Source organism: Penicillium soppii (genome assembly GCF_028829465.1).
Source record: "Penicillium soppii strain IBT 18220 chromosome Unknown utg000010l, whole genome shotgun sequence".
NCBI classification, from domain to species: domain Eukaryota; kingdom Fungi; phylum Ascomycota; class Eurotiomycetes; order Eurotiales; family Aspergillaceae; genus Penicillium; species Penicillium soppii.
In genome coordinates, this window is record NW_026643240.1 from 3,485,259 (window position 1) to 3,502,802 (window position 17,544).

General features: G+C 48.5%; 9 protein-coding genes across 9 annotated transcripts; all 9 read left to right on the top strand.

The window, feature by feature from the left end:
* Positions 1-270: 270 nt before the first annotated feature.
* Positions 271-636, top strand: N7529_011987 (uncharacterized protein; the record flags this gene model as incomplete). Its single annotated transcript, XM_057247513.1, has 1 exon — positions 271-636. The coding sequence occupies one exon, from the start codon at positions 271-273 to the stop codon at positions 634-636; it is 366 nt and encodes a 121-aa protein (XP_057092862.1).
* Positions 637-1,524: 888 nt separating this feature from the next.
* Positions 1,525-2,975, top strand: N7529_011988 (SNG1 family protein; the record flags this gene model as incomplete). Its single annotated transcript, XM_057247514.1, has 3 exons — positions 1,525-1,639; positions 1,688-2,764; positions 2,827-2,975. Coding segments are annotated over 3 exons (1,341 nt in total), but the record flags the coding sequence as incomplete, so codon positions are not given.
* A 1,050-nt stretch (positions 2,976-4,025) lies between these two features.
* Positions 4,026-5,931, top strand: phoD (phosphate:H+ symporter; the record flags this gene model as incomplete). The annotated part of the gene is made up of 3 exons (XM_057247515.1): positions 4,026-4,609; positions 4,670-5,169; positions 5,222-5,931. Coding segments are annotated over 3 exons (1,794 nt in total), but the record flags the coding sequence as incomplete, so codon positions are not given.
* A 620-nt stretch (positions 5,932-6,551) lies between these two features.
* Positions 6,552-7,589, top strand: N7529_011990 (uncharacterized protein; the record flags this gene model as incomplete). The annotated part of the gene is made up of 1 exon (XM_057247516.1): positions 6,552-7,589. The coding sequence occupies one exon, from the start codon at positions 6,552-6,554 to the stop codon at positions 7,587-7,589; it is 1,038 nt and encodes a 345-aa protein (XP_057092865.1).
* A 500-nt stretch (positions 7,590-8,089) lies between these two features.
* On the top strand, positions 8,090-8,296 carry N7529_011991 (uncharacterized protein; the record flags this gene model as incomplete). Its single annotated transcript, XM_057247517.1, has 1 exon — positions 8,090-8,296. The coding sequence occupies one exon, from the start codon at positions 8,090-8,092 to the stop codon at positions 8,294-8,296; it is 207 nt and encodes a 68-aa protein (XP_057092866.1).
* Positions 8,297-10,024: 1,728 nt separating this feature from the next.
* N7529_011992 (uncharacterized protein) lies at positions 10,025-12,229 on the top strand (the record flags this gene model as incomplete). The annotated part of the gene is made up of 10 exons (XM_057247518.1): positions 10,025-10,169; positions 10,226-10,278; positions 10,338-10,610; positions 10,661-10,738; positions 10,791-11,186; positions 11,240-11,270; positions 11,324-11,348; positions 11,413-11,702; positions 11,759-11,844; positions 11,900-12,229. The coding sequence occupies 10 exons, from the start codon at positions 10,025-10,027 to the stop codon at positions 12,227-12,229; spliced, it is 1,707 nt and encodes a 568-aa protein (XP_057092867.1).
* Positions 12,230-12,748: 519 nt separating this feature from the next.
* On the top strand, positions 12,749-13,204 carry N7529_011993 (uncharacterized protein; the record flags this gene model as incomplete). The annotated part of the gene is made up of 1 exon (XM_057247519.1): positions 12,749-13,204. The coding sequence occupies one exon, from the start codon at positions 12,749-12,751 to the stop codon at positions 13,202-13,204; it is 456 nt and encodes a 151-aa protein (XP_057092868.1).
* Positions 13,205-13,693: 489 nt separating this feature from the next.
* On the top strand, positions 13,694-14,805 carry N7529_011994 (uncharacterized protein; the record flags this gene model as incomplete). Its single annotated transcript, XM_057247520.1, has 5 exons — positions 13,694-13,744; positions 13,791-14,103; positions 14,171-14,278; positions 14,338-14,562; positions 14,615-14,805. The coding sequence occupies 5 exons, from the start codon at positions 13,694-13,696 to the stop codon at positions 14,803-14,805; spliced, it is 888 nt and encodes a 295-aa protein (XP_057092869.1).
* A 439-nt stretch (positions 14,806-15,244) lies between these two features.
* N7529_011995 (alpha-galactosidase D) lies at positions 15,245-17,471 on the top strand (the record flags this gene model as incomplete). The annotated part of the gene is made up of 5 exons (XM_057247521.1): positions 15,245-15,348; positions 15,397-15,695; positions 15,746-15,802; positions 15,856-16,654; positions 16,730-17,471. 5 exons carry the CDS (start codon positions 15,245-15,247, stop codon positions 17,469-17,471), a joined length of 2,001 nt encoding a protein of 666 aa, XP_057092870.1.
* Positions 17,472-17,544: the final 73 nt, after the last annotated feature.

Here is a 17,544-nt window from a genome sequence, read left to right on the forward strand (position 1 = left end):
GTGTGCCAAGACTAAGAGTATACGTATGCGTGCAGGAACGTAATCATCCCGAAGCAGTCATGGATCTCCAATCTCCTGAGCCAGATAAATTAAACTGGAGACTTCTCCTGTCACTTTTTTTTTTTTTTTAAGGGACCCTGAATCTTTAAATACTAGGCTTCGCCAAGTCTTGTCTTTTACCACTCGCATTCTATCCTCCGTGACTGCCCACAAAAGCCTCATACCTCGTATATCCAAGGCTTGACATTCGTTCTACAAAAATCTCCAACAATGTTCTCCACTCTCCGCCTCATCCTGGCCATCGCCTTCTTCCTTAACCTGGCCGCCGCCTTCCCTCTCATCAATCGCGATATCCAATGGTCCTTCACCCTTTTCCCATCCGCCTCCTGCAACGGAACAGCTGGTGATTCTCATGCCGGCTCCGGCAGCACGGGCTGTCGCGCAAACCTGCACAGTGTTGCCTCCGCATACACCCTCAATTCTATCGCTGAAGGCTGTCGCATCGAGTTCTTTGACAATACTATGTGCGACCAGAGCGAGCTCTTTGATGTCGCCGGCCAAGCCAACGCCACCGATACCTGTCGCATGGCTAGTTTCAAACGCCGCTACGGTTCCTACCAGGTTTCCTGCTTGTGAACACCTTCTACATTTGTTTTCTTTTACACTGTCTGGGACAGGATTCGGGCTGGTTCCCGATCGATCGCATTTTCAAAGGCCTGGGCTCGATCACCCCTGAGCTATAGATTAGATTTTTATTTTAATGACACCTATAAACTAAATGAAATGAGTTACGAATGTCGATCTCTGTGCACGCTGCCTCCTTTTCACTTCTTACTCGTGGATGGCTTATCGGCCTTGGAGTGGTCTGTGGGTTCCTAATCACCCCTATTGAAACAAGCACCTCATTGATCAAACAGATGGTGTTGATGGCCCATGGGAGGAGAGATCAAATTCTACAGACCAGAACCGCGATTCCTTCATGGCGGCAAAGTCATGCACGACCCCTGCACTCCGTAAGCTGACTCCGATCAACGTGAAACGCCCACGCGCAAGGGACGCACATTGATCCACCAGGGGTAAGTTTTCCGCGGGGTTGCAAGGTTGCGCAGGATGCATAATTGAACTCGAGAAATACCCAATGAGGAAAGGTTCTCGAACTATGCATTTAACCATTGAATGGCTTGGCCAAGGACTCGGCCAGGCCCTGGGGTGGAAAGACAGTGCATATCGCCGGGCTTAGACGGATATATAATTTTGGGTTTACAAGAGAGGCGGCAATGAACTTATCCTCTCTCGCAACAAATTTCGCTCTATATCCTCAAAACAACGGCTCATTGACCAAAAAACTTCAGATTGTCGCGGCAGCTCTCGGAGTTAAGCTAGGGACATTCCTAAAATGGAGAAATGCCGAGCATATCTACAGCGCCGGAAGCGGATTCAGGATACCTCGTCACTATGTGCTATTGACTATTAAATTGGCCCGACTGCATTGTTTGACTGTTGCAATTGTTTCCAAGTCCCAGAACCATGTCGCTAAAATCTGACTCCCTGGACGAAAGTCCACCAGCCCCCGTGTCATTCTTCGACCCGTCCTTGAAGGAGACTCGGCGGCGGGTATTCTACCAATGGGCTCGTACATGTGAGTGAACCTAATTGCACCAATGCAAGGGATACTAACACATCCCAGTGGCCATCCTATGTGTTTTTGTCTTCGCCGTTTTGTCTCTCTTTTGGGGATCCCAGTATGGCACCGAAGAAAACTACAGAGCATTGAAGGTTTGGGTCGTCGACTTCGACGGCCAAGTCGATCCCTACCGCACGAATGATCCGCTCGTTGGCCCTGTTGTCAGAAATGTCACAAGTCAACTCATCGACTCGAAATCCCTGCATCTCGGCTACACCATCAAGTCACCCGCTGACTTCGACCATGATCCCTGGGCCGTCCGCCAGGGTATCTACGATGAACACGCGTATGCGGCCGTGATAATCAACCCAAATGCAACGACACTCCTTCGAGATGCCGTCGCGAACGGTAACACGACATACGACCCCACCGGCGCCATCCAAACGGTCATTATATCCGCCCGCGACGAAACAACATACTATACATATGTCCTGCCGGACCTGGCGATTCTCCAAGGGATGGTTCTGGCCGAGTTCGGTCCACAGTGGGTGCGCAATCTTTCGTCAAGAAACCTCTCGTCCGTGCCTGCCCAGGCTATAAATCCTGCCATTGGATTCACGAACGTCGACTTGCGTCCGTTTTATCCAGCTGTTGCTGCTCCAGCCGTGACGATTGGTCTGATCTATTTGATCATTATTGCGTTTTTCAATTTCCCTTTCCTAATGCCCGTTCATGCGCAGTTCATGAAACCGGATGGCCATCCGCCTCTCAAGGTACCTCACTGGTTGATATGGCGCATACTCTCGAGCATCGTCGCATATTTCTTTCTTTCATTGTTCTACTCGCTTGTTTCCCTTGCCTTCCAGATCCCCTTCAGCAATGCATCGGCTGTGGACACGCTCTCTGCGACTAATTCCAATGCATACGGTCGTGGTTCATTTGTGGTTTTCTGGATGTTGAATTGGGTTGGAATGGCGGCATTGGGGTTCCCGTGTGAGAATATGGCGATGATTTTGGGATTCCCATGGAGCTCGTTCTTCCTTATCTTCTGGGTTATTACGAATGTGGCGACGGGCTTCTATGCCATTGATCTTGCGCCTGGATTCTATAGATGGGGATATGCTTGGCCTTTGCATCGGAGTACGTTTCAGTCACTGTTGTGTTTTCTAAAAGCTATTCGACTTTTTGCTAACCTTTCTTAGTTGTTGAGGCATTGCGCACTATTCTGTTTGATACTCATTCGAGAATTGGGTTGGATTTTGGTGTGCTGTTTGCTTGGATTGCTGTCTCCTTGGCCTTTTATCCCTTTGCTACTTTCATCATGCGGTGGAAGATGAAGCGTGGTATTTGAGAGCTTCGAGACTTGCGATTAGAAAGACAATGAATTGAGTCTCGACATATAGTTAACCTTCAATTGCCATTTCGGCAGTCATCAAAAGTTGATTGTGTATGGACAGTGCACGTTGCATATATGGAGTTCAGTTTCAATCCGTATGTTTCCAGTATCGGATGCTGCTATCTGTATGCAATATTGCTCAGACCTGATTGCTTTGACTCTTGACGGCTTTCTCCAGTGCTACATTCCCCAGGTGCACAATTTGGGCACAATGAGATCAATATGAAACTGCCAAGAAGCTTTGTAGGTAGGACTAGTCATTCAAGGTTAATGGCTGCACAACATCCACGGATCATTGCCGAATACGCTTCCGGTTGCAACCTAACTGCGCTGCAGGCTCAGCTTTATTGTGTACATATTGTACATACAAATATATATGTATGTAGGTAACACATATAATTCACCTATCTTGTCTCGTGAACACAGCAATGATTAGCCTCGGGTGGTATCAACTGCCCTGAGCCTTACATACTTTGAAGTTCCCCAACCCAATAGGGAAAGAGCAACCCCCCACCAATGCACGCATTGCTCAAGCTCCAAGGCTACGTCGTTCCCACTTACATCATTCTAGCGCAGACCTCTCCGCTAAAATGAAGTACCGCTACTTTGTCATTGCTTATTTCACACTAAGCACGTGGCTGATTCTCGGCTTCTTATTGGCTTGCCTGCTTTGTATACGATACATCTGCTGCCGAACCTGGCGATCTGGTGGCAGCTGCAGGTACCTCTCAGCCCTATGGGCTTGGCGGAGATCGGATGTACTTTTGCAATGATTTGGACTACAGCCGTTCGTCCTGGTGTAACCGTCATCAGCATGGCTATACCCTCCGGAATCTATTTATCTATCTTACGCGATGTTGTGATTCCTCTTCTTCTTCTTCTTCTATTCATCACAGTCTGTTGTTCCCATAATCTCTCTCAAGTTCTTTGCATCGGGAGACTTGGTCTTCTGGTGCTGCACTCCTACTTCTTCAAGCTTCAAACGCCAGGCTAACCATGGATAGTTCTAGCAGCAACTCACTTCGGAACGCGTTCGCGGTGCCAGTTCCGGTGCCAGACGATCCCGCTCCAACAACTTTCGAGAACGAACACGCCGTCTTCCCTATCATGGAGCCTATCCTTGATAACGACCCTCGTGAGCGGCGCCGTCGCGCTCTCGCCAGGATCGACGAGGCTCCATTCAGCTGGCGCCACGTTCGTGCCGTTATCGTCGCTGGCGTTGGGTTTTTCACTGATTCTTACGATATCTTCGCTATCAATCTCGCTGTCAGCATGCTAGGTGTTGTCTTCTGGCAAGGTGCTGTGTCTGACCCTGGTAAGATCCCATCTAGCTCTGATACCGCTATCAAAGTCTCTACCTCTGGTGGAACTGTTCTTGGTCAACTTTTCTTTGGTTGGCTTGCCGATCGGGTTGGTCGCAAACGTATGTACGGCATTGAGTTGATGATCATTATTCTTGCAACTCTTGCTCAAGCTCTTGCTGCCTCGTCGACTGCCATTTCTATCACTGGTCTCCTGGTCTTCTGGCGCGTGATCATGGGCGTTGGTATTGGTGGCGACTACCCTCTTTCCTCTGTTATTACTTCCGAGTAAGTTGCATGATGAAGGCTCTACTTACTCATGGGCTTTTTTGCTGACAAAATACACAGATTTGCTACCACCAAATGGCGTGGTGCGATGATGGCTGCGGTGTTTGCCATGCAGGGCTTCGGCCAGTTTGCAGCGGCTATCATTGCTTTGCTTGTTACTGCCGGCTTCAGGGAATCTCTGAAAAGCGCCAAGGACGTTGGCCACTGCACCGGCGTCTGCCAACTTGCGGTCGACAAAATGTGGAGAATCGTCATTGGATTTGGAGCTATCCCTGCGTTGTTCGCCCTGTACTATCGTCTGACTATCCCGGAGACCCCTCGCTTTACTTTTGATGTTGCCCACGATCTGATCAAGGCCGATGAAGACGTCCGCGCTTACATGAAGGGTCAGAGCGAGGGACACCCCAATGAAATCCAGCGGGTCACTCTTGTGCACAACGAGAGCGCTGATTGTATCACCCCCAAGGCCAGTTGGTCCGATTTCCGCCGTCACTTCTCCCAGTGGAAGCACGGAAGGGTTCTGCTTGGTACTGCTACATCCTGGTTCTTCCTTGATGTCGGTAAGTTGGGTTAACAGTTGTCGACTATTGATATGAGCTAACATTTTCACAGCATTCTATGGCCTTGGTCTTAACAATTCTGTGATACTCTCGGCGATTGGCTGGACCGGTGGCAAGAATGTTTACGAGGTCTTTTATCGCAATGCGGTCGGAAACTTGATCCTAGTCTGCGCCGGTGCGATTCCGGGTTACTGGGTCACCGTCGCGACCGTCGATACCCTGGGGCGCAAGCCTATCCAGCTGATTGGATTCGCTATTCTGACAATTCTTTTCATTGCCATCGGCTTTGGATACGACCAGTTGAAGCATACCCACAATGGGCTCCTGGGTCTCTACGTCGTTGCTCAGTTCTTCTTCAACTTCGGTCCAAACGCTACCACCTTCATCGTGCCCGGCGAATGCTTCCCTACTCGCTATCGCTCTACATCCCACGGTATCAGTGCTGCAGCTGGAAAAATCGGCGCTATCATTGCGCAATGTGTGTTTGGTCCACTCGTTCACCGTGGTGCAAAGAAGCCCGATGACTCCCCGTGGCTCAACCACGTCATGCAGGTTTTCTCCTTGTTCATGCTCTGCGGCTTTTTTAGCTCCTGGTTGATCCCTGAGACCAAGAGACAGTCGCTCGAGGTCCTGGCTGGTGAGTCTGACTCTCTGCCTCTCACCCAGTACCCGCATTCAAGCGAGCAGCCCAAGGATGACCCCGAGGACCTGCACGCCATCACCACCCCAGTGATGCACGCTACTGGCTCCAACGGTGTCTAAAGTGCGTTCCAGGTTATCTCGGGATTGGGGCAGGTGGCCTTGGTGCTATTACGTCCGTACCGGAGAAGCTTATTGCTGTTACTGGATAAATTGGTTCTTAATTGCTCGGATGGAGCCCTTTGGCAATTTTCTTGCCTAATCTTGTTTTAAGACCGGATCTCCAATATCTCCTTTCCTGCTAGTTAACGCAGATTTAATTACTAATAAAATCGTATTCCTATCTAACTTCCCGAGTTTTATCGTAGTACATGGAATAAGGCTGTGGCACAGTGACGCACACAAGCCTTAGATCATACCATGATGAGACAATGTAACAGTAAACGTTGCATATATGCAAAGCTAGGGAGGGAATATAGCTTGTACTTGTGGTCCTCTTGCAAACCAGGGGTCCTGGCGGTGTTGCGTGAGAACTTGTCATTCACTTTACTGTACAGAGTAACTTTGAGCATCTTCAAAGCCTCGAACTCTCGTCAGTCACACCTCATGCTTATTTTCCTTGATCTTAATCCGAATTTTTGAGGCCCTCTCGTTGTTTGTCTCATCATAAAGCCCCGCAATTACGATCCCTACCTTATTTAAGTTGATACCAACGCACAGAAAACACGGCCACGACGGCCACCATGGCGCGTCTTGCCACACCAAATGGCCCTCGCAGTGACACAAATGCGACGCCGATTCTACCAAACAATACCAAAACGCAAAAAACTCAAGATGCCAGCACAAGCACCGACAGTCTGACAGTAGATTCACCCCCCACTGAATCACGAGAGCACAACGTCCCATCCCTCACTACCGAAGTCGTCACATCAGAAGCTCAGCTCAGAGCAGCCCTCAAACTTGTCGCTTCATCAGTAGCCCAACAGCGCCAAATCGCAGCCAGATCTGTCATCTTCCACTGGCGTAGCTGGGCGATCATGTCCGCTATATTCATCTGCGCCCACCGCACCTGTCTTGGCAATCCCGCAGACTGGTCTCGAGTCTTCATGACATGCATCGCAGCAATGATGACTGGATTGCTTTTTATTCGTGCTTGGGTTGCTGAGTACATCACCGAGGCGGAGCGAGTTGGCACTGCGAATTGGTTGTTGGGAGAAGATACAAGTCCGAATGTTGTGGCCGTTGCCCGCGGTCGGAAGTGGATGAGCCCAGAAGCACGGAAAGATATATTTGAAGAAGGTGGTGGCCAAGGTGTCGATATCGTGCTTGTTACGACGTTTGCAGAGAAAGTCATCGCCACTGTTGTTCTGAGAATCGTGGAAATCGCCAAGGACTGCAACTCAAACTCCCCGAGAGTAAAGCCCGCCAGACTGGGAGTGAATTATCTATCCAACTACGTAGCCTTCATCCGTGCTTGGACGGTCGAGCAACGTTATCGTGGTGTTGGTGCTGGAGCGGCTATCCTACAGGATACTGCCATGCTCTGTTTGGAGGGTAATATTAATTCCCTTGCATTTTCTGATTTCCACGCCAACTCGCTGCGCATCCTTCCGGAGACCTTCAATCACAATATGGATTTGGATTCTGATAGAGCGAACAGCTATCTCAAGGGTTTGCTGCTAGAAGCGGAGAAACGTTTTCAACCCCATGCTCCACCGAGTCAACTTTGGAGCCAGTTCTATGCACAATTTCAAGCAGTTCGTAACATCGTACCCAACTGACAGAGCCTGTGGATCCTTGGGCGAAATCCTCGTCTCACTATTAACAGACGTTTGGCAGACATTCACTGCTACGTAGCAGATTCGATTGATCATGCCAGCTCGACGACGTGCCATGCACTTTGCTTGCCTCTAAGATCACCCTTTTAGCTGCACGGGTGTTATTTAGATGTCATACATGATTTGAAACAAGAAAAAACCAGGATGTTAGATTATGCTTGGAGATACTGTTGAGACATGGAATATCACTTGCTTTTCCAAAGTTGCACGATCGCTTCAATGATTCTGTTTAAACATACTATGTAGACTTGTTTGTTTACTATTGACTGACACACTATGAATTCCAGCTCCGGGGATTGATGCTGAGACGTTATCACGGAAAAGATCGGACATCACAGCTTCATCTCGGGGCTAATCGGGAAATGAATCGGAGTCCATCCCATCTCACACACAACACGAGGAGTCTCAAATATTACCATAATTAAACATACCACAAATACAGGATGTCGTTCCAAAACATCGGTCTCCGCACACCAGGCGTGCTGAACGTCGTCTTCGGCGCACAAGGGTGTCTTCTCCTAGCAAACGCTGTGTACACCATCGCGTATCCATCCGCAGCCTCAGGCCTGCCAGAATCACCTCTTGGCGGAGTTCCAGACCACACGGTCCAGGCCATGGGGTATGAATTTACCCTTGTCATGTTTATCTAGGCACTAAGCTAATCATTCATAGTATCACATCTCTTTCCCTGGGTACGATCTTCGCAATTGCGACGTACCAGCGGAACGTACCAATTATCCTAGCCTCTTTGCCAGGGCGCTTGTTTGCTGCGCTTATATTTTATCGGAATGGAGGCGCTTGGCGGCGGGTTGCTGTTTATGAGGCTGTGATGGGGACAGTGACCGGTGCTGCGCTTCTTTGGGATCGCTATCTGGACTGAGAAGGTCCGGATATGGCAGGAATCGAAGGACTTGACTGTGTATAATAATGACGTTAACGATATTTCTCTACTCTGATTTATGCACTACATGCATATTATTCTGAAACCATCTGTCAATCGCAATATCCCGAGATGCGCCAAGGCGCTGTTTTCAGGGATGATAATTTAGCTAGTTTAGCTAGGCTTGATAGCAGTAGAGCTTTTAAATATCGAGGTATCAATCAGTACGGAGTAGATCCGATGGAATGCAGCTATCCTTCGAATACTTGACCAAACAGCAGATATTGGACGCCAAGGGTCATTTCTCTCTCTGAACCTCATGTGCGACCGATCAATTACCGACGCGAAGCCGAGACAATCCCCGGGACGCGCTTTGGGTTAATTCCGGGGTATGGAGAACCCGTGTCGTGACAAATACCCTCTATTATCCACGTGCCGATGAATATAAACCATTGCCGGCTAATAAACGGATATGACACTGTTGTTTTTGCTGATAGTTGCTAGACCTTTCGGCATTGAGGATGTCCACCGAAGCCGATTCGTACAGCTTGGGGCTGGATGGCTGCGGGAGTCGCAGGTGGCGTGCGGGCTGGGCGACAGGGGTTGAACAGGCTAAATTGGTGCTATTCAGCCGGCCCCCATGGAAGCTTGTGGGGAATCATCGAATCATTAGTTGCAGGCTCAGGTCGAGTTATATTGTTTGACCTCAAGATCTAGTCTGCGGAGTTAGCCTCGGCGACATTCCTTTGAGATAGTTTATCAATATCCAGGTAGAAACATTGTATGGTTCGATTGAAATTGCGTAGGGGGGAATATTTGCTCCATATTTCAATGGCGTGGGGCCCCAGGATTGTCTCCATCTGCGGGGGACCCCTGTGGTCCCTTTCTGGATTTTTTTGAGATTGCGGAAGATGCCGACAGGAAATGTCGAGTAATTGTTCTAGAAACTTTGTTTCCAGCTACTGGGGAATTGATCACAGCACAGGGAATATTGAATCATCCACAAGCCATGGGCCGTTTTACCCAGATTTCATCTTTGGCTAAGCACCGGGTAAATACTGCGACAAGCATCATGGCGCACGGCCCATGACTCAATGATGCCGCCACTGATGGCCTTGCAGAGCCAATGTCACGCTAAACTAGCCTTTTCCGTCTCATCACAGCCGAACTGACCTGACTGGCCCGGGCCCCATGCGCTGAGGAGAACAGCAAACCACGCTCCACGAAGCTTAGTCGCTATGGCCTGATTGGGCTGATTATATCAGGTTTCAAACGTGATGCTGTTCCCCCATGGGGCTAAGTTCCCGGGGAAACTTTTGTTGATTGGAGCTCATTATCCGTTGCACCCGGGCGAATAAATAATCGTAGATCCCCTGTCCAGAAGCTAGAAAAAGTGCAGGCATTTTCAGCATATCTTCCACTTGTTGTTAGACCTCTTTCTCTGCACGCAGTAGATCTTGATCCGTTTAAATCATCGTTGTCGGTCCCTTGACGCATCATGGTGGCCGCTCTTCCGGGAGAAACGGCCATTTCGGCCAAGCGTGCTCAGCTCTCCGGCAAGCATGGCTTCAAGGGTTTACTGAGTAACAAGAAGACGACGGGTATCGGTTTGTTCGCTTCGCTGGGTGGTCTGGTGTATGGATGTGAGTGGATAGTTCTGAAACACATTCGCAAATAACATCTGATGGTTATGATCCAGACAACCAGGGAATGTTCGCCCAGGTTTTGACAATGCCCGCGTTTCAGGCAGCTGTATGTCCCTCCAATTCCTCATACCGCGTCTTGTCTCGCTGACAACCTTCATCCATCAGACCCAAGGGTACGCGGCAAAGACCAGTATCCAGCAGGGAATGCTGACTTCGATTCTCGAGCTTGGTGCCTGGGTGGGAACACTGGCGAATGGATATCTCGCTGATGCGCTTGGTCGTCGATTGACAGTCCTAGTCGCTGTAGCGGTTTTCTGTGTGGGCGTCATCGTTCAAGCCTGCACCGAGAACAAAGACTTTGTCTTTGGAGGTCGATTCGTAACTGGTTTGGGTGTAGGTAGTCTGAGTATGGTCGTACCGCTGTACAATGCAGAATTAGTAAGTCAAGGAAGTCGCAGCGAGAAGCGAAGCACATCTAACAAGGCAAGGCACCACCGGAAATCCGAGGCTCCCTCGTCGCCGTCCAGCAACTCGCAATTACATTTGGTATCATGGTCAGCTTTTGGGTACGTCATCTCTCCAGAATTTCAAGGTCGTTCAATCTTCTGACATTCTCAGATTGGCTACGGAACAAATTACATTGGCGGAACTGGTGCGACACAATCGGATGCTGCATGGCTAATCCCAGTCTGTATTCAAATCCTACCAGCTATCGTCCTGGCTGTTGGTATGATGATGTTCATGCCCCAGTCCCCGCGTCACCTCATGAATACCGGCCGTGAGGAAGAATGCCTTGCTACCCTGGCCCGTCTGCGTAACGCACCCCCAGACGATATGCTTGTTCAGATTGAGTTCCTCGAAATGAAGAGCTTGTACCTCTTTGAACGGCAAACGGCTGCCGAGAAGTACCCCGACTGGCAAGATGATTCGTTTTCCAGCCGGTTCAAGGTCGGATTCTATGATTATCTATCGTTGGTTACCAACAAATCACTTTTCAAGCGCACCGCAACGGCTGTAAGTCTGGCATGGACAGAAGTCTTTTTACACCAACGCTGATGATTGGATAGTGCATGATTATGGTATTCCAACAATGGAATGGTAAGAGATTCCCAAGTCTCTTGTTTATTCACTGCTGACAGTATTTGGTCTAGGCATCAACGCAATTAACTACTACGCGTAAGCACTCAGCTGTTGCATCGGAACAAATGGACTAGACATGATTGATCTGACAACTTACTAGACCATACATCTTCAAGGATATGCAGCTCGGCGGAAACACTATTTCGCTCCTTGCCACCGGTGTAGTTGGCATTGTCGAGTTCCTCTTCACCATTCCTGCAGTTCTCTGGGTTGACCAGATTGGACGTAAGAAGATTTTGATTGCGGGTGCGATCGGAATGGCATCATGTCACTTCATTGTCGCAGGTATCATTGGTGCCTACCAAGGAACTTTCGAGGAGCACAAAGCCGCGGGTTGGGTTGCCATTGTGTTTGTTTGGATTTTCGTCATTAACTTTGCCTACTCCTGGGGTATGTTCTCTCTTTTCGCGGGGGTTTGAGCCGTGCTGATTATGATCTTACTGCAGGACCCGTTGCGTGGATTGTTACATCGGAGGTATTTCCGCTCAGCATGCGTGCTAAGGGTGTCAGTCTAGGTGGTAGTAGTAACTGGGTAAGTGAACCAAAGTATCGGATGTGTTGAAAGTGTCTAAACGAGTGTTTCACAGTTGAACAACTTCGCAGTCGGCACTGCTACATCGCCTTTCCTCCAAACCAGCAATTTTGGTGCCTTCATCTTTTTCGGATGCATTACGACAATCGCAGTGTTCTATGTTATCTTCCTTGTTCCTGAAACAAAAGGTCGTACTCTCGAAGAAATGGATGAATTATTCGGATCGACCGGTTTGGCAGCCGCTGATAGTGAACGCAAGCATCGCATTGAAAGGGAGATTGGTCTTCTTGCCCTTGTTGGCGCTGAACCTTCAGATGAAAAGCACGGTGAGAGCAACGTTGAGTTCTCAAAGCATGAAGAAGGTGTGGCGAAACCCATTGTATGAAGTAAATAGCATGTGCCGGGGACATGAACTACCGATGGTCGCTGATCGACTAGGCTATCTGAGTAAGGCTGGCAGGATAGGGTCGACAGGAGGTCGACATTTTCGATACCCGCATGAGACTTTTGTTCTCTTACATATATAATTGGTTAACTTTCATCCCTTGACGAGTGTTTACTAAGAACTACGGAGTACTTACGGTCAACAAACTCTACCTGGCATGCATAACACTTATCACATGTAGCCAATAGATATTGGACATGTCAGACAATAAAATATGCAGAGAAGCCAAGAAAAAGTTCCCCAGTCAAAAGTTTCAGCCAATTACTATGTATAGAATTGGGGTGGGCCGTGAAGTTTCCTCCCTGCCGAAACACCAGTCACATTCAGTGTCAGGCGCTATTGTCTTACCTGACCATTTATTCGACTCATGTCCTGTTTTTTTTTTTGAGTCGTCTCCCTTCACCTTTCTCTTGACTATTTAAGCAAAGACACAGTCCACCATCAACAACCACACCCGAAATGTCTACCACAACCACATCCGTCAGTGCAACCAGCACCGCCTGCGGTGGCAGTGTTTGGCAACTTCCAACACATGATGCTGCTTGCGCCGCTGTTATTCGTGGCAATGTCACGGATGTCATGACACAGTGCTGCGGCGATGCAACACCCCACAAGTACGACAACGACTGCGGCATCTACTGTCTCGCCCAGGGTCAAGATGTCCAGAAGCTTCAGACCTGCATTAGCAGCAAGAGTGGTAATTATAACGACGTTTTCTGTAATGCCGCTCAGAACGCAACTGCAACTGCCACCGGCTCCAGGTCCACCTCTACCGGCACCAAAACGGGGACCAGCACCGGCTCGACCTCAAGCTCGACTCACAATGCCGCCGTTGTGAATCAGCCAGTCTCAAAGTCTGGCCTTGGACTGATTGCCCTTCTGTTCGGCTCTGCTTTCATGGCTGTCCTTGCTTAATTGGTGACCGTTTGGGCTTCCTTGTTTGATATTCGATTTGGGATTTGGAGTGAGTGGACAAGCGACCGTGTGCCTTTGCTCCATATCCTTTGGATATGCCTCTTGTTTGAAATGTAAATTATTATTTTGAGATACATAATCGACTTTAGCCATCCTTGGTCTGTTGTTTGTATATGCTTTACACTCGTAGTGTAGATCTTTCAACTTGCATAAACAATATCGTGGATTTAGGGGGTTAGCCAGTATTTTCACCCGTTCTCCAAAATCCTTCACATTCAGCATTCTTGAAATTAAAGATCCAACAACAAAATATGGAGAAATCGAAAAATCGAAAACAATCGAAAGGAGTGGAGGAGCAGAGCAGTAAAACATAAAAAAAGGATCAAATGACGTCACAGTAGTAAAGTGGGATAAGCTCGGCCAACTTCACATCTCAACATCTCAGTCTCAAACATACCAACTACTACATAAAATACCCCAATTTACATAATGGCTGGAATTGTAAAAAATGTGATCGCGACAGGCACCTCCTCGGGCCTGGTAAGTCATTCTGAAATTCAACCATGCACCAATCTAACAATCACAGGGATTCGAAGCAATTAAACAATTGTTGCAGCAGACTCAGCCTCATAAATTCATTCTGGGCGCCCGAGACACAGCCAAGGCAAGGGCCGCATACGATGACTTGAAGTTTGACTCTTCGAAGCACAGTGTATCTATTTTGCCTCTTGATCTTCTGAACTTGAAAAGCGTTCGGTCATTTGCGACCCAAGCTCTCACTGAGCTCGGCCAGAACAAGCTAGATCTGTTGTTCCTTGTTGCCGGCTCCCTGAACAGTGCCGAGGGACCCGGTCCTCGTGGATCACAGTGGTGCGAATCTTATGTCACCAACCACCTGTGTATGTCGAAACTGAACCAATCCACTATTATCCGATCTTGGTGTGACAGAGGCTAACCATCATCTAGCTCAGCATTATTTGACACATCAGCTCGCTGAAAAATTGGCTGCCTCCAAGTCTCGTGTTGTGGTTGTTTCTTCGGGTGCAATCCGCGGAGTTAGGGGAAACGACCCCAGTAAGCTGAAACTTATTTCTTCATCTGCAAAATACTTTTCTTACTGATATTACTCTCAGGCACTCTTGATATCGATCTAAAGGCCAATTCCGGCGCAAATGCCAGAGTAGTGTACAGCGCATCTAAATTTGCTCAACTGTTGGGCGCACACTGGTGGCGTCGCAATCTCCCAACCTGCAAGGTGGTAGCCGTATCTCCTGGCCTCATCCCTGACACTAAGCTTGCCAAGCATCCTAGCTTGGGGTTGTCCATGGATATGCCTGACGCTAAGACCGTGCCTGAGGGTGAGTTACTTCTACACAAGTCGGGCTGTGAGATTATCTAATCAATGTACAGGTGCCGAGAACATTCTTCGCGCGGTCACGGCCGAGGATATCCCCGCTGATCCCGAGCAGATCTTTTTGACTAGCTGGGGCGAATGGTGGCCCAAGTCAGTCTACGAAACAAGCCTCGACACTGCGCTGCAGGATAAATGGTGCCCGAGTAAGGAGGAGATTGAAAGCACCGAGCCGATCTTCCAAGAGTAGCTTTAGAAGGATTGCATATTGGCATCCGACTTATTTGAAGAATTGTGACCATTGGCAATTATACCATGGATCCCAACTGCGATCAGTTGTCTCAAGTTCCAATTTGAATTTTGCTGCAACTCTATCGTAGTTTAAAATATATGCGGAAAGACTTGAAGATAACCATTTGACCATCTTCGCCCTGCTAGCTCTATTCGAAAGAGGCAATAGAAACGTCCGAGGTGAAACGATTTTTCCGTGTTCTCATGGATAGAAGCTTTTATCCGAAGATCTGCATCCTGTTCCATCTCTATAGTTCCCAATAGGGCAATTCTCCGGCTGTCTGAAATGTCCACATCCATGCACTACTGGTTTTACCCCGCAAAATACTTGGAGGGCGAAGTATAAATCCCCGGAGCCCTTTACAAGATACGTCTCAAACCCAAGGCCAGAAGCCAGAATGTTATCAACATTGGCTTTGCTCGTATCGTTGCCCTTCGGCGTGGATGCTGCGGCATTGCAACCTCGACTTGATGACGGCGTAGCGAAAACACCACCCATGGGGTTTGTATATATCTAGTTTTCCGCATCATGTTATTGACATTTGAACAGGTGGAACAGTTATAATCATTATTCGTGTTCGCCCAACGAGACTATCATTCAGTCAAATGCAAAGGCGCTAGTTGATCTAGGCCTAGATACACTCGGCTATCGATATGTCGGAATCGACTGTGGCTGGACAGTTGCCGATCGTTTATCGAATGGATCCCTAACTTGGAATGAAACGTTGTTCCCCAGTGGTTTCCCTGCTCTTGGGCAGTATATCCATGATTTGGGTTTACTTTTTGGAGTCTACGAGGACGCAGGCATCCAGACTTGCGGTACAGGTGTTGAGCAAGCGGGTAGTTTGTGTGAGTTGTGTGTCTGTTTTGCCTATTTTCTGCATACTGACTTTCATCAGTTCACGAGCAACAAGATGCAGCGACGTTCATGTCTTGGAATATTGATGCCCTGAAATGTAAGAAGGCGAATCTTTCGAAGAATATATGTGGTGGACTGACACAAATTTAGATGACAATTGTTACTCGGAGGAAGATAAAGGATATCCAAACACAGACTACACACCAAGCACCTCCCCTCGCTCGCGTTACGCCAACATGACCAAAGCCCTGGCTGCCGAGAAAAAGAAGGTCTTGTTTCAAATATGCGAATGGGGGATTGACTTCCCCGCCCTATGGGCACCTTCATTAGGTCACACTTGGCGCATTGGAAATGATATTATTCCCGCATGGCGGGCAATTTTCCGAACGCTTAACCAAGCGGTTCCGCAAACGTCCTTTGCGGGACCTGGACAGTGGCCAGATCTAGATATGATGGAGGTCGGGAACAACGTCTTGACCACACCAGAGGAGCAAACACATTTCTCGATGTGGGCTATTTTGAAAAGTCCACTTGTCATTGGTGGTGCACTGAAAGACGAATGGACTTCGATCAGCGATGCGTCTCTGTCCATTCTATCGAATAAAGATGTGGTTGGTTTTAATCAAGACTCTCTTGGTCAAAGTGCCAGTCTTCGGCGTCGCTGGTCGGATCAGGGATACGAGGTTTGGAGCGGTCCTTTGTCTGGAGGACGAACGGTCGCGGCCGTTATTAACTGGGCTGGCGAGGCCAGAGATCTGACACTAAATCTGGCGGATATTGGGCTGCAGTCTGCGGGTACTGTGAAGGATATCTGGAACCAGAAGACATCCTCCAACGTGAAGACAACCTACACTGCATCGGTTGAACCACATGGCGTCATTCTTCTGGAGCTGCAGGACACAGCCAAGGCAGGGACTTATGCGAGCAAGGATTTTGCAACAGTGAGCGGGTAAGTCTGACAAGACCTTGAACTAACGGCATAGTTGTTGGGTTTCTCATCATTCATGAGACTGACTGGCTTTAGAAAGCAAACGACGTTCTCGTCGGTTTATGCGAATACCACCAGCCCGAATCATAGCATCACAGTAGAGTTCACCAATCCTGCTGCTTCAAAGACAACCATCTTGGTTGAATCATCGTCGGATACAGTAAATGTTCCCGTCGCACGCTCAGCCCGAAGCGTATCTGCGACAATATCGCTAACTGCTGGATCCTCGAACGATATTATCATTACCTCGACTGCCTCAATTAAATCCATCCAAATTTCTTCCCCGTTAGGAACATACTACCCCTGCACATCCTTCACACTCGGCGGTTCTTCCAAGATTGAGAAATGTGACGCTGGCTTTTGTGCTCCTGTGGGATCTAAGATCGGCGACATCAATGCAGAAAATACTGCGCATGTCACTATCCCGGCAACCCTCACTGGAGGGAACGCGGAAAGCAGCACTGCTTCCAAGTATCTCGAGATTGACTACATCAATAATGATATCGCTCTTGCCACCAGTTGGGGTTGGGGATCTAGTTCTAGGAACTTGACAATCTCACTCAATGGTGGAAGTCCCGTTCGGCTTGAAGTACCGTTATCCGGTCGCCACAGTGAGCTATTTGGTCCGGGTAAGGGGTGGTGGGACAGTTCAAAGCTGGGAATTTTGATTGATGGTTGGAAGAATGGCTCAAATGACGTGGTCATTGGGAACGAGGTTGCTGGGGATGTGTCGCAGACTTACGGTGCGGACTTTGTCGGTCTGCGATTTTATGATTAGGCGCTGGCTCAATGGCCATCGTGAATGCAGCAATTTGCTATTATATTTTCAGGTATGGTAGAAATAATCTATA